The 13,497-nt window shown below is 47.7% G+C and overlaps 1 protein-coding gene across 1 annotated transcript in view; it reads left to right on the forward strand.

Annotated features, from left to right (window-relative positions):
• Window positions 1-13,497, forward strand: part of ankmy1 (ankyrin repeat and MYND domain containing 1) — a 179,279-nt gene that overhangs the window by 40,397 nt on the left and 125,385 nt on the right. The window contains exon 5 of the mRNA XM_070884029.1: window positions 10,714-11,035. Within this exon, the coding sequence (XP_070740130.1) occupies window positions 10,714-11,035 (322 nt within the window). The remainder of the gene's footprint in view (window positions 1-10,713; window positions 11,036-13,497) is intronic.

Raw genomic sequence — 13,497 nt, forward strand, 5'->3', positions numbered from 1 at the left:
GCCCAGTCGCCACCCTCACCACCAACAATAAGTGGGAGGAACTCATGGACTTCTTAGTCTCTAAGATTGAGACCATCCGTTCTGCCACCTTTGTCTCTTCCCTTCCTTCCCCTAACCCACCAGGCCAAACTTCCTTTCAGGATCCCCCCTGCCCTCGCTCTGAACTCACATCTTTCTCCAGTTTCTCTCCGATCTCCCCGTATGACCTTTCCGAGCTCATCCTGTCCATGAGACCCACTCCCTTGAACCTATTCCCACCAATCTGCTGACCACCCAACTTCCTTTCCTTGTTCCCATGTTAGCTGACATAGTTAATGGTTCTCTCTCCTCAGGTACTGTCCCTCTCTCCCTCAAATCTGCCGTTATCACCCTTCTCTTCAAAAAACCAATCCTCGACCCCTCCGTCCTTGCAAACTACGGATCCATCTCCAACCTTCCTTTCCTCTACAAAGTCCATGAACGTGTTGTCACCTCCCAAATCCATGCCCATCTTTCCTGCAATTCCATGTTTGAATCCCTCCAATCCAGTTTCCGCGCCTGCCACAGTAGCAAAACGGCTCTCATCAAAGTCACAAATAACATCTTTTGTGACTGTGACAAAGGCAAACTATCCCTCCTCGTCGTTTTTGACTTGTCTGCAGCCTTTGACAATCTTTCCTTCTCCAGCGCCTCTCCACCATCGTCCAGCTGGGTGGGACTACACTCGCCTGGTTCCAATCTTATCTATCTAACCGTAGCCAGAGAATCACCTGCAATGGCTTCTCTTCCCGCTCCTGCATCGTTACCTCTGGTGTCCCCTAAGGATCTATCCTTGGCCCCCTCCTATTTCTCATCTACATGTTTCCGCTTTGGCGACTTCATCCAAAAACACAGCTTCAGTTTCCACATGTATGCTGATGATGTTAATTCCTGGATTATTTTACTTCAATCTGGTTCAGTAAAATTACTGAGTCGAATACCTCTTGTGCTTTGAACAAAGCAGTCTTTATTACCGGCCAGTAAGACCTATCAGACAGAAGATATACTCTCTGGATAGAGCGTACACACTCCCTATGGATAGGTGAAGTTACATCGTAAAGCGTTAACAGTTATACAGTTTTGAAATCAGATAACAAAATACAAATGGATTGACAGTCTAACTCAGCCACTCATTAGTCAATCTATATGAGATGTTCTTCTTGAAAGCTCAAGTATTGCCTCTAAATGTTTCAATCTAATGGTGTGACTATTTACTGAGACCTTGCAATTCTGCAGATGTATTTCATGTTACAATTATATATTATTGGCAGGATTAGTGACTTGAAACCTTGAGACAGACTGTTAGCTATGCTAATGTTGCACTATTTGCAATCTGACATTCTCCCAGCTATTCTTCCATGGCTTATACATTTTCATATATCCCGTTTACTTTACTGTCCTTAATTCCATATATTCCGTTCAGATATCCACATCCCCCCTTTTATCATTCTATGATAACATTTAGGATCATTCTATGAGTATTGCATTGTTGAGTAGTTCTCTAGTTTGTTGGATCATAACCCGGGAACCCTTGACCACAAGAGGGTCTGCTAACCTTGTCATTGCTTTACAGCAGAGGTTAAGGCAACCAACAATCAAACAGCAGGTAATTATTATGAGGAGAACAATTGCCCCATGTATTAGATAGGATCTCCAAGATCCACCCAGAAACCAATCAAACCTGCTAAGTTCTTTTGCTGGTGTGGATAACTTTTTCACCTCCCTCCTTATGTGATCGGCAAGGTGGGTTATGTTTTCTGAACTATCAGGAATGTAAGTGCAACATTCAGATCCTATCAGGGCACACGTTCCCCCTTTCTCAGCTAACAGGTAATCGAGGGCCATTCGGTTTTGTAATGCTACGGTCCTTATCGCTACCATTTCAGCTGTGATGCCCTCCAGAGCCTCAGCAGTGCGGTTAGCTACCTGTTCCAATATCGTTTCTTTGAATCCATCTAACAGTCTCAGTTAGGGTCAGGGGAACGGTGCGCAAAGGAATTCCCCCTTTGGAATGTATAGGGATATGTGAACACACCCAGCATCTAGTGAAGTGCCCTTTTTCCGCATAAACGTAAGACATATACAAAAAGGTGTTTACATGGAGCTCTCGACTTTGTCTTCCTTCCCGTGCACCAAAACTGTCATATATCAACACTATTATGCAGACAGTAGCATACAGACACAGTCTCATCTTATAAATAGTCCAATTATTTAGCTGATAAAAAGAGTTCTGTTTTCACGTTTCCCTTCAGGTCTCCGTCAGTGTATTTGGCTGTCTGACAGGTAAGAGTTCAAACTGATCCTCCTTCAACTGCCTTGTTCAGCTATAGGGAGGAGGAGATCTGGAACAGAAACAGGAATTAGACTAACCAGCAAAATTTGTTTAAATGGTGATGAGCTTGCAGTGGTGCAGGTGAACCCAGGCACTTTTCCCCTCAACCTTGGCTGCAGTGGGGGTAGTGAGTGACACCTAAAAAGGGCCCTCCTATTGTGGCTCTAATCCCTTCCGAATCCATACTTCCCTGGTGCCACGAGGGACAATTCGGGTAAAACTGGGAGGTCGAGGTGAGCATCTTGAACCTGGTTGTGAACTAGTCGCAGAGCCTGAGTCAGAGAAAGAACATAGGTGGTCATCAGTCTAGCTGAGATCTCATATCTAGGAACAATTTCCCTCATTAACACCTTAACAACAGTCTGAGTCTTATTGTCCAGGTTAGGGTAGGCTTCAATCCATCTGCTAAACACATCTACTATTACTAACACATATCTGTAACACTGAACTTTTTGCAACTCAATGTAGTCCAACTGAAATGTCTCAAAGGGACCTTCGGGTAGGGGCGTTTTACCCCAATCACAGGGGACTCCCTTCCCTGGATTATGTTGCTGGCCAACCAGGCAACGACTACTGATGTTCTGGGTGAGCGCCTGGAGTTTAGGGTGCCACCAAGTAGCCAAAAGTGTGTCACTCGTGGTCCTTGCTCCACAATGAGTAGCAAAATGCAGACATTCTATAACCCATGAGGCCAACTCGTCAGACATGCAAGTCTGTTCCGCGGGAGTGGTCCAGAGTTTAGAAACATTGTCATAAGTACATGCATAATATTTCCACAACAGTTTATCTTTTTCAGGAGCGTCCCCCTGTGCTTTTATAACATCTTGGATGGTTGGCATTGGTTTTTCCGAGGCTAACTTATCCTTCGCAGGATTTTTAGTCTGACTCATAATTTTGGGCACTACCATCTGTTGGTCACGAGAGGTCTGTTTGGCCTCTTGGTACAATGGCAATGCGTTTGGGAAACATGAGGGCTTGCAACAAATCAGATACTAGCTGTTTATGAGATATCTCATTCCCCTGTGAGGTTAGGAATCCCCTATTTTTCCATAATTGTCCGAAATCATGCGCCACCCCAAAGGCATACCTAGAGTCGGTATAGATATTGACTTTGAGATCTTTGGCCAAGATACAGGCTTGGGTGAGGGCGAATTGTTGAGCAGAATTCCAAGACCTGATTCTCCTGGTTTACTATGGTGTATCCTGAGATTCGTGTATCTTCTGGATTAATAGAAGTACTTCCGTCAACATACATAAACAATCATGACTGGGTTCTTCCTCATCTTGGGGTGGCTCAGTAAGAATACAGTCTGGATCTTCCATCAACTAAATCTTCCCTGACTGATGTGGCCTCTTAAATTAAAGATAAGCAATCATGACTGGGTTCTTCCTCATCTTGGGGTGGCTCAGTAAGAAAACAGGCTGGATTAATTGCAGTACAGTGCCGAAAAGTCAGTTTAGGATTGCCTGTGATTTCAGTGGGTTCTGTCGGATAGAGGGCCAGTCCACATTGCCCTGCACTGGGATCTCAATTAATGGGAGTATAACCCACTTGGGAGGGGTCCTCTGCCCACACATGAGGATCCACATAGTCAGGTATGTCCGAGCCAGTATGATGCTGTAGAGTCGTTAAGACCTTCTCGGGGTCCCCATGAAATTGGACTGTTCGGCCATGTTTTACGATTTGCACATCCCGGATGGTAGGGTCAGCCTCATCTATGGCCTTACGTACCATAACTCCCAAATCTTTAGCATGGTGAGGGGCTAATACTTCACGAGCAATATGCGGTGCCATTGTTAGGGGCTGTTTCCACAGATTCTTATCCACTTCCACAAAATCTGCCTCTCTTTCCAGTCCAGTCACTCTAGCCCTTAATAGAATTCCCTTCACTTCCCCTTCGTGATCCTGATAAAAGTTCTGCAGGTCCTGATTCTTTCCACTGGGATCGTATGCTATGGTCACGTGATAGGGTGCCTGCGGCAGGTCCAGAGACCACCACTGAGGGGTTCTAGTGGTATAATACTGCCGCTTAAGGGTTTCCTGTTTTACAATAATCCCATTATCTCCACACTCCAAATGCAACTGGAATTTGCAAAGGAGGTCTCTAGCCATCAAGTTACAGTCCAGATTGGTTGTGATAACAACTCGATGTTCCACCGATTCTTCCTGGTAACCCATTTTAACCGGTTCTGACACTGGGAATGTCGAGATTTGTCCCAGGAATCCTGAAAGTTCCTGTGTTTCAGTAGAAGCAGGGAGTTTAAGCTTTGATTGTACAGAAGACATGAAGGCTCCCGTATCTATCAAAAAGGGTTGCCACTCATTCAGAATGGGTTCGTCGTCCGGGGAGGATCCCTGCACAATCAAGCTGCATAGTCAATCGGGGGACAATTGACCAAAGGGGTTGTTCTGGGAGAAGTTAGTGTAAGATCCTCCTCTCCCCCCTTGCCCCCCTCCTCTTCCTCCTCTTCCTTTTCCATGCTGACGGTAGGGGCAATTTTTATTCCAATGTCCTTCCTGCCCACAATTAAAACAGTCAATTCCTCTTACCCAGTCCCGGCCTCTTCCCATACCATGCCGGGGACAATAGGGAGGTTTATTAGCAGGGCTCGGGCCGTTTGGTTGTTTAGTATAACCGTATCCTTGCTTATCCATCCAATCCTGTATGCAACACTGCGGTTCTATTGATCCTTCCTCCCGAGATGGCTCTTCCTTTCTAGTCACGTATTCAGTCTTGACCCGGGTTGGGGGTGCACCTCCCCCCTCCCCTTTCTTTTTCTGTCAATAATATCTAACTGCCCTTTCCATCTGTCCGGATAGCAGACCAAATAGTTGTTTGAAGATCACAGACATCTATAGAGAGGTGGTCTGCAGCTTGTTGTGCATCAGGGTTTGGCATTGGTCTGACAGGGAATTGGTGTCGGGACTTTGGGATCTTGGAAATCATTTCTAGGCCGGAGGATGTTTCAGAGCTGTCTGACTGCTTGACAGTTCTGCGTCTCGATCGGCGGGGGTGTTTGCTATGTCTTTCACAACTTGGACTGGTAGGTTGACTAGAAGATTTACGGGACTGTTTGTGATGTCGAGATATAGTTCTGCCCTTTCAAGTGTGAGATCTGGTCCTTTCGGCTATATTGCTTGTAAACTGGGGATCCGAATCGCTATCAGAGGATGAGGAGTCAGTTTGGGTTTGTTGCTTTGGTGATATGTGGTTGTTCCTAACTCTTTTTACCGGAGTGTTAGGTGGAGGGTGTTGGGAAGAGGACTGGAGCAAGAGGCTAGGGGGTGCGGGAGGCGCCGTTGGGCGCTGAGTCAGTGGCCACTCATCAATTTCATCATCAGCCTCGGTTAACACAAAGCCAGCCATTTTAACTTGTAGTTGATCAATACCTTTCTCAGAGGTCCCAGAGGATCTCTTAGCAAGTTTCTCGTGCGCACATTCATTCTTTTTTTTTTTAAAGACGTCTACAGTTTTAACATGTGTTCCCTCTGTCAATGCAAGTCCTAATTTAATAGCATTTGTTTGCCAAATCGATAGAAATGATGCATCTTTTAATTTCTGACAATAATGTCGCCAGGTTGCAATTAAATTTTTTTATCCCCTTTTCCTCGTCCCCTTCTCCAAATTAATCCCTGTGCTTTTTTTTTAACCTCTACGCTTCTAGTGTCACCTAGAGGCCACTGGTCATCCCCTAATAATTTGTTCAGGGCTCCTGATAATTTTCAAAAGTCTTCAGCTCTTTCAGGGAATTCCTCACATAGCTTTTGTAGTGGATTATCCGCATCCGTGGTTTTATCTAACTGATTACCCATTTTCACACTGCCCCTCGTATTACTGTGTCGCTACGCGTTCGTGTCATCATGCAATTTAAACAAACTTAAAAATAGACACAGACTTTACAGAACTAACACGGACTTTAACTAACTCCAAATAACCAAACTTTACTAATGCTAACACTTACCCGCGTCGCCGCGCGATTTCAATACTAAACTACCACGTCGCCTCGCAGTTCACGTCGCCGCGCAATCCACGTTGCCTCGCAGTTCACGTCGCCGCGCAATCCGCGTCGACCCATGGCTCGCGTCACCGCGCGAGTTAAGATACTTTAAACTTTAAAAGATAAACAAGGACTTCTAACACTTACCCGCATCGCCGCGCGGTTCGCGTCGCCGCGCAATTTACAAAATAGACAAAGACTTCTAACACTTACCCGCGTCGCCGCGCGGTTCGCGTCGCCGCGCGATTTCAATACTTAAAACTTTACTTAAAACTCTAAACACTTTAAGACTTACAGACTTACTGCCATTAGCACTGACTTTCGCGATTCGCGTTGCTGCGCCTCTGCGTCACTACGCGTCGGCGTCACTGCGTGTTTACGTCACCGCGCATCTACGTCACTGCGCGTTGACGTCACTGCGCGTTCGCTTCACTGCGCGTTTACGTCACTGCGCGTTCGCTTCGGCCCTTCTCCTCTCGGCCGCGCGTTCGCGTCGGCCCTACCTTCCGAGTTGCTGCGGGTTTTTTTTTATTCAATCAGAGCCTAGACGGGCCAAGTGATATACAAGGTCGACGTCGTACCTGAGTTGAACACCTATCTTCTATTTAAATCCCCATTTTATTCCCTGTGAGCCTAATTTTCTAATTTTGATTTCTTATGAGCCTCAATTAATTTCTTTCAGTCTCCAAATTTCCCTATCCTTTCGCGTTACTGCGCAGTTTAAATTCAATCAGTCAATGAAAGCCCTAATTTAATGGAGTTTTTCTGCCAATTGGACAGGAGTGATTTTATATTTTTCATAATTTAAAATCTCAGAACATTTTTTTCTTTCAGCACCTATTTAGTACGTTACTTTTTTTTATAACTAGAGAGAAGTCTGGCACGTAGGCTGTGGACTGCTTTTCGTTATCTCAATTGCTCCAGCCTCAAGGTCGTGTTATTTAATATAATTTTTTTTTTTTAAATCCTTTTGAATCCATCTCAGTTGTTTTGCAGTGCCTTCTCTGAATGTTTGCTTTCAACAAGTTTTTCTTTTTTTAACCACCGGGACCATGTAATTTTTTCTTTTTTTAACAAATCTATCCTTTGGGCATTTCCTGGCTCCGCAACTTATCATCCGAATATACGTAATTCAATAAGGTTCACACTCTTAAACTTCCCACATACAGGACAACACTACGAAGGGTTAAAACAAACTTTCATTCTGTTTGAGATAAAACAAACCACAACTCCCCGGCTTTTTTTTTACAGTAAAAGTCACAGAAGCATTTCTCATTTAAACAGTCATTCACAAGAGTCTCTTTTCTTTCCTATTAATTTTTTTGGGATCCATGATTGATCATCTATCCCTATCTAGCTCTAACTATCTTTCCAAGTCGCCGCTTGGTTTGCGTCATCGCACAATTTCCCTATCTCTATCCCTATTCTAAGTTTGAAAGGTATTCACCAGATTGTCCTGGATCTCGTTCAGACACTACCTGAGAACCAGCGAGTGGCTAAACTTTCCTCAGACTTTTGAAACCGGGGGAAACTGGAGCAGTATTGAAATCATACTCACTCCAGTGGCCATTTTCCCCTCGTCTCGTCCAAGGCTAGTCTGGCTCTTAATTCGCAAGTTTTCGGCAGTCGTCCGTTGAGATCCCACTTCTGACACCAAATGTTAATTCCTGGATTCTTTTACTTCAATCTGGTTCAGTAAAATTACTGAGTCGAATACCTCTTGTGCTTTGAACAAAGCAGTCTTTATTACCGGCCAGTAAGACCTATCAGACAGAAGATATACTCTCTGGATAGAGCGTACACACTCCCTACGGATAGGTGAAGTTACATCGTAAAGCGTTAACAGTTATACAGTTTTGAAATCAGATAACAAAATACAAATGGATTGACAGTCTAACTCAGCCACTCATTAGTCAATCTATATGAGATGTTCTTCTTGAAAGCTCAAGTATTGCCTCTAAATGTTTCAATCTAATGGTGTGACTATTTACTGAGACCTTGCAATTCTGCAGATGTATTTCATGTTACAATTATATATTATTGGCAGGATTAGTGACTTGAAACCTTGAGACAGACTGTTAGCTATGCTAATGTTGCACTATTTGCAATCTGACATTCTCCCAGCTATTCTTCCATGGCTTATACATTTTCATATATCCCGTTTACTTTACTGTCCTTAATTCCATATATTCCGTTCAGATATCCACAATGACACCCAGCTCTACCTCACTACCACTTCTCTCCACCCCCCCATAGTTTCTAAATAGTCAGACTGCTTGTCCAACATCAGTTCTGGATGAGCAGAAATGTTCTCCAATTGATTATTGGGAAGACCGAAACCATTGTTTTCAGTTGCTGCCATAAACTCTGTTCCCTAGGCACTGACTCCATCCCTCTCACCAACTTCTGTCTGAGGCTAAACCAAACTGTTCGCAACACTGGTGTCATATTTGACCCTGAAATGAGCTTTCAACCACATATCCGCAGCATAACTAAGACCGCCTATTTCCACCTCCGTAACATTGCCCGTCTCCGACCTTGCCTCAGCTCATCCGCTGTTGAAGCCCGCATCCATGCCTATGTTACCTCTATTCTTGACTATTCCAACACACTCCTGGCTGGCCTCCCACATTCTACCCTCTGTAAACTCAACTGCCCGTGTCCTAACTCGCACCAAGTCCCGCTCACCCATCACCCCTGTAGCTCGCTGACCTACATTGGTTCCCAATTCAGCAATGCCGCGATTTCAAAATTCTCATCCTTGTTTTCAAATCCCTCCCCATCTCTGTAATCTCTTCCAGCACCCACCTCCTCCCTGCCCCCACCACCGCCCCCCCCCCCCGCCCCAGCGATGTCTGCTCTCCTGTAATTCTGCCCTCTTGAGCATCCCTGATTATAATCGCTCAACCATTGGTGGCCATGCCTTCTGTTGTCTAGGCCCCAAGCTCTGGAATTCCCTCTCTGGCTCTTCACTTTTCTTTCCTCCTTCAAGGCACTCCTTAAAACCTACATGTTTCCTGCTGTAATTCCTCCTTATGTGGCTCGGTGTCAAACTTTGTCTCATAATATCTTTGGGACATTTCCCTACATTAAAGGTGCTACATAAATACAAGTTGTTGTTGTCGTATCAATGGGTACCAACACCTTATCACCCAACACATTCTTATTTAGCCTTGGGGCCTGCTCTCACAGCTCCAGAGCACTCCATAAAAAAATCACTGCAAAGCTGTGGCTGTCCTGATTAACCCTTTCCATTCCAATCCAGTACACTCACCCTGAGTTATTATCCAACACTTAGAAGGGGACATCAGCTAGTGATCCTGTTCCTGATTCCGATCCAGTAACACATGCGGGAAAATGCAGAAGCCAGGATAGCTGTATTCCTGAGATGCTTGGATTACTGCATTCCCAGGATAGCTGCGTTCCTGGGATTTCTGTATTCCCCGGGTTGCTGTATTCCCCGAATTATTGATCCCCAGGATAGCTGCATTCCAGGGATAACTGGATCCCCAGGATTGAGGAATCCCGAGATTGCCAGATCTCCCCGAGATTGCGGGACCCCGGGACTGCGGGATCCCCGGGATAGCCGGATCTCTGGGATTGCGGGATCCCCGAGATTGAGGGATCCCGAGATTGCCAGATCTCCCCGACATTGCGGAATCCCCGAGATTGAGGGATCCCCGGGATTGCCAGAATTCCCCGAGATTGAGGGATCCCAGGATAGCCGGATCTCTGGGATTGCGGGATCCCCGGGATTGCCAGATCTCCCCAGGATCCCCGGCCCCCCGCAAGCCGCCAGCTGTTGCCAGTGTGTATCGCGGGGTTGCCCCGGTAACGCTGTATTTGTTTGGTTTGGGCCGCTGAGCGAATCAGAGCGGCGGGCTCTCTCCCCGCTCCCGGCCCGGGCACCGCACGGCCCGCTCGCACCCAATGCCTTCTCCGCTGCCCAGCCCCGCGGGGGGGACCCCCACCCCCGCCCGGACCCCCAGCTCTGCGGGGGGGTCCCGGACCCCCACCCCCGCCCGGACCCCCAGCTCTGCGGGGGGGTCCCGGACCCCCACCCCCGCCCGGACCCCCAGCTCTGCGGGGGGGTCCCGGACCCCCACCTCCGTCCGGACCCTCGCCCCCGGCCCCAGCCCTGCGAGGGTGACCCCGACCCCCGCCCGCACTCCGATCCCGAACCCCGCCCCCAGCCCCAGCCCTGTGGGGGGGACCCGGACCCCCACCCCCACCCCGATCCCCGCCCCCAGCCCCAGCCCTGCGGGGGGGACCCGGACCCCCACCCCCACCCCGATCCCCGCCCCCAGCCCCAGCCCTGTGGGGGGGACCCGGACCCCCACCCCCACCCCGATCCCCGCCCCCAGCCCCAGCCCTGCGGGGGGGACCCGGACCCCCACCCCGATCCCCGCCACCAGCCCCAGCCCTGCGGGGGGGAGCTCGGTCACCCCGACCCCCGCCCCCAGCCCCCAGCCCCACACATCCGACGGTTCGCTCGAATCCGAGGGCGTCCAGGGTCCACTCGACCCGCCCGAACTGGCCAATGCCACGCCGGCCCCGAGCAGCTTGGAGATCGGGACTTCGGTACAAGTCGGTGTCCAGAAGTGGGCGAACGGCTGGAGCTACGAAGGGGAATTTGAAGGCAATCTGAAACACGGACAAGGGGAATTCCAATGGGCCAACGGAGAGGTGAGTGAGCCCAAAGCCTGCCTCCCCAGATAGAGGTGATAATTGGGAAACGGGACATTTGACCCAACCAGTCCATGTGATCGTTTACCCTCCACACAGTTCTGTTCCCATTTAACAGCCCTGTTCCCATACATCTTCAAACTCTGTTCCAACCTCCTCCGCAATCACCTGAGGCTGCACAGGACACGGGGCATCAGCACCCGACCACATTGCTGCCCGGGAGGCCAGGGATGACCTCACCATAGCCAGATTTACTTCACTTGACACTGTGCACCCTGGCTGCCACATGATGCACCAGATTGGCACCACCCCATATCAGCACCATAAAGCATCCCGACAAAATCCAAGCCATTCCTTTCACGCACATCACCATTGTGGCGGTACCGTTATGTCTCACCATTCACAACAACTCACGAAGCCACTTCGAAAGGTACACACAGATCTGTCGAAGAATGCAAAGTATTGAAAATAAGGGATTCGATGTTTGACAACACATTAACAGAAACTTTACATGAACTTTGCATAAAACACCCAAGTGCCTACCCTTGTGTGTTAATTGGTATGATTGGACTAGGATGAGGGTGAGTGTGAGGGGTGGCTCGTGAGATGGGGAAGTGATAATATCGATAGAGAGAGAGGGATGGGTGGAGGTGCAAGGTAAATTAGTGTGAGTAAGGATGTGCAAGATTAGGGGAGGGAACGCAGAGTGATGGTGATGTGATGAGTGGCGCAGCAGGATGAGGTTGAGTGTGGCCTTGTAGTAATGTTTTGTGATCTACTGAGATTATTGAAAGGTTTGTGCCACTGTAGCCTGGTCCTCGTGACTAATTCCCTGCCTGTGCCCTCCTGTGCAATGTGCAATCAGGCTGCATTGGTCTTCTGAGGTGGTCTCTTCCACCCATCGGAAGGGAAGAGGACCTCCCTGTGTGCTGTGACTCCCTCCATAAGCTTATAGATGGAGTCATGGGAGAGACTTGGTGCAACTGTGCACCTCTGTGCAGTGCTGGTCAGTGTTTGCAGCACCTCAATGCTGTAGAACACTGACAGCACAACTGTCAAACTAAATGTGCGCATGGTCCCTTTAAGGAAACCTGTCATCAGACATGCTTCCTTCAATTGGCCGGCAAAAGCCCAATCAGGGGAAAATCATTTTGCACAACAGGTGGAGCCAGCAGTGAGGCCGGGACCCACCATCGATGTCGCCTGACACTGACCAACCGAGGTGGGCAAAATCCAGCCCATTGTTTCTGCTTCAACCACTAACCCAGGAAGTGAAAGCCACAGCCTCACAACTGCCTCTGTGAAGACATTTTTCCTGCCCTCTTAATGTTTGAGATCAATGACCATTCAAAAGGTCACTGACCTGAAATGTTAACCCTGTTTCTCTCTCCACAGATGCTGCCTGACCTGCTGAGTATTTCCGGCATTTCCTGTTTTAATTTCGAAAATTAGCATCAGATTTACAAATGTACAGAACCCTGTGGGAAGTTCACTCACTATCTCCCGGGTGGTGTGGGGCGGGGGGTGTGGGGTGGGGATATTTTTCCGTAGGACTGCACATTTGTAAATTTCGCACTTGAATATTTTCAACATTCATTCAGTTTTCTTCATTTTAAATATAACAAAATGAAATAATGTTATAATGGAGAACAGGGCATTTGACCCAGCTGTCAAGAGCTGCTTAGATACAGTGTAAAATGCTCTCTCTACACTGACCCATCAAACACTCTCAGGGCAGGTACAGCAGGGATTAGATACAGAGTAAAGCTCCCTCTAGACTGTCCCATCAAACACTCCCAGGGCAGGTACCACACAGGTTAGATACAGAGTAAAGCTCCCTCCACACTGTCCCATCAAAAACTTCCAGAGCTGTTGACACACAGAGTAAAGTTCCCTACACTGTCCCATCAAACATTCCCAAATTAGGTATACCACGGATTAGATACAAAGTAAATTTCCTTCTACAATATCCCATCAAATGCTCCAAAATCTCGTTAATAGAAACAACAAAAGCTGATATTTATATAGCGCCTTTAACACAGTAAAATGTCCCAAGCCGCTTCACAGGAGTGCTATAATACAAAAATAACATTTGACACTGAAAGGGGAAATTAGAGCAGAGGACCAAAAGCTTGGTCAAAGAGGTAGGTTTTAAGGAGCGTCTTAAAGGAGGAAAGAGAGGTAGAGAGGGAATTCCGGAGGGCCCAGGCAGCTGAAGGCACGGCCACCAATAGTTGTGCAATTATAATCAGGGATGCTCAGTAGGGCAGAATTAGAGGAATGCAGACATCTCGGGGGGTTGTGGGGCTGGAGGAGATTACAGAGATAGGAAGGGATTTGAAAACCAGGATAGGAATTTTGAACTCGAGGCGTTACTTAACCGGAAGCCAATGTCGGTCAGCGAGCACAGGGGTGATGGGTGAGCAGGACGTGCTGCGAGTTAGGACATGGGCAGCTGAGTT

The sequence above is a fragment of the Pristiophorus japonicus genome, chromosome 6 (assembly GCF_044704955.1).
Source record: "Pristiophorus japonicus isolate sPriJap1 chromosome 6, sPriJap1.hap1, whole genome shotgun sequence".
NCBI lineage: Eukaryota > Metazoa > Chordata > Chondrichthyes > Pristiophoridae > Pristiophorus > Pristiophorus japonicus.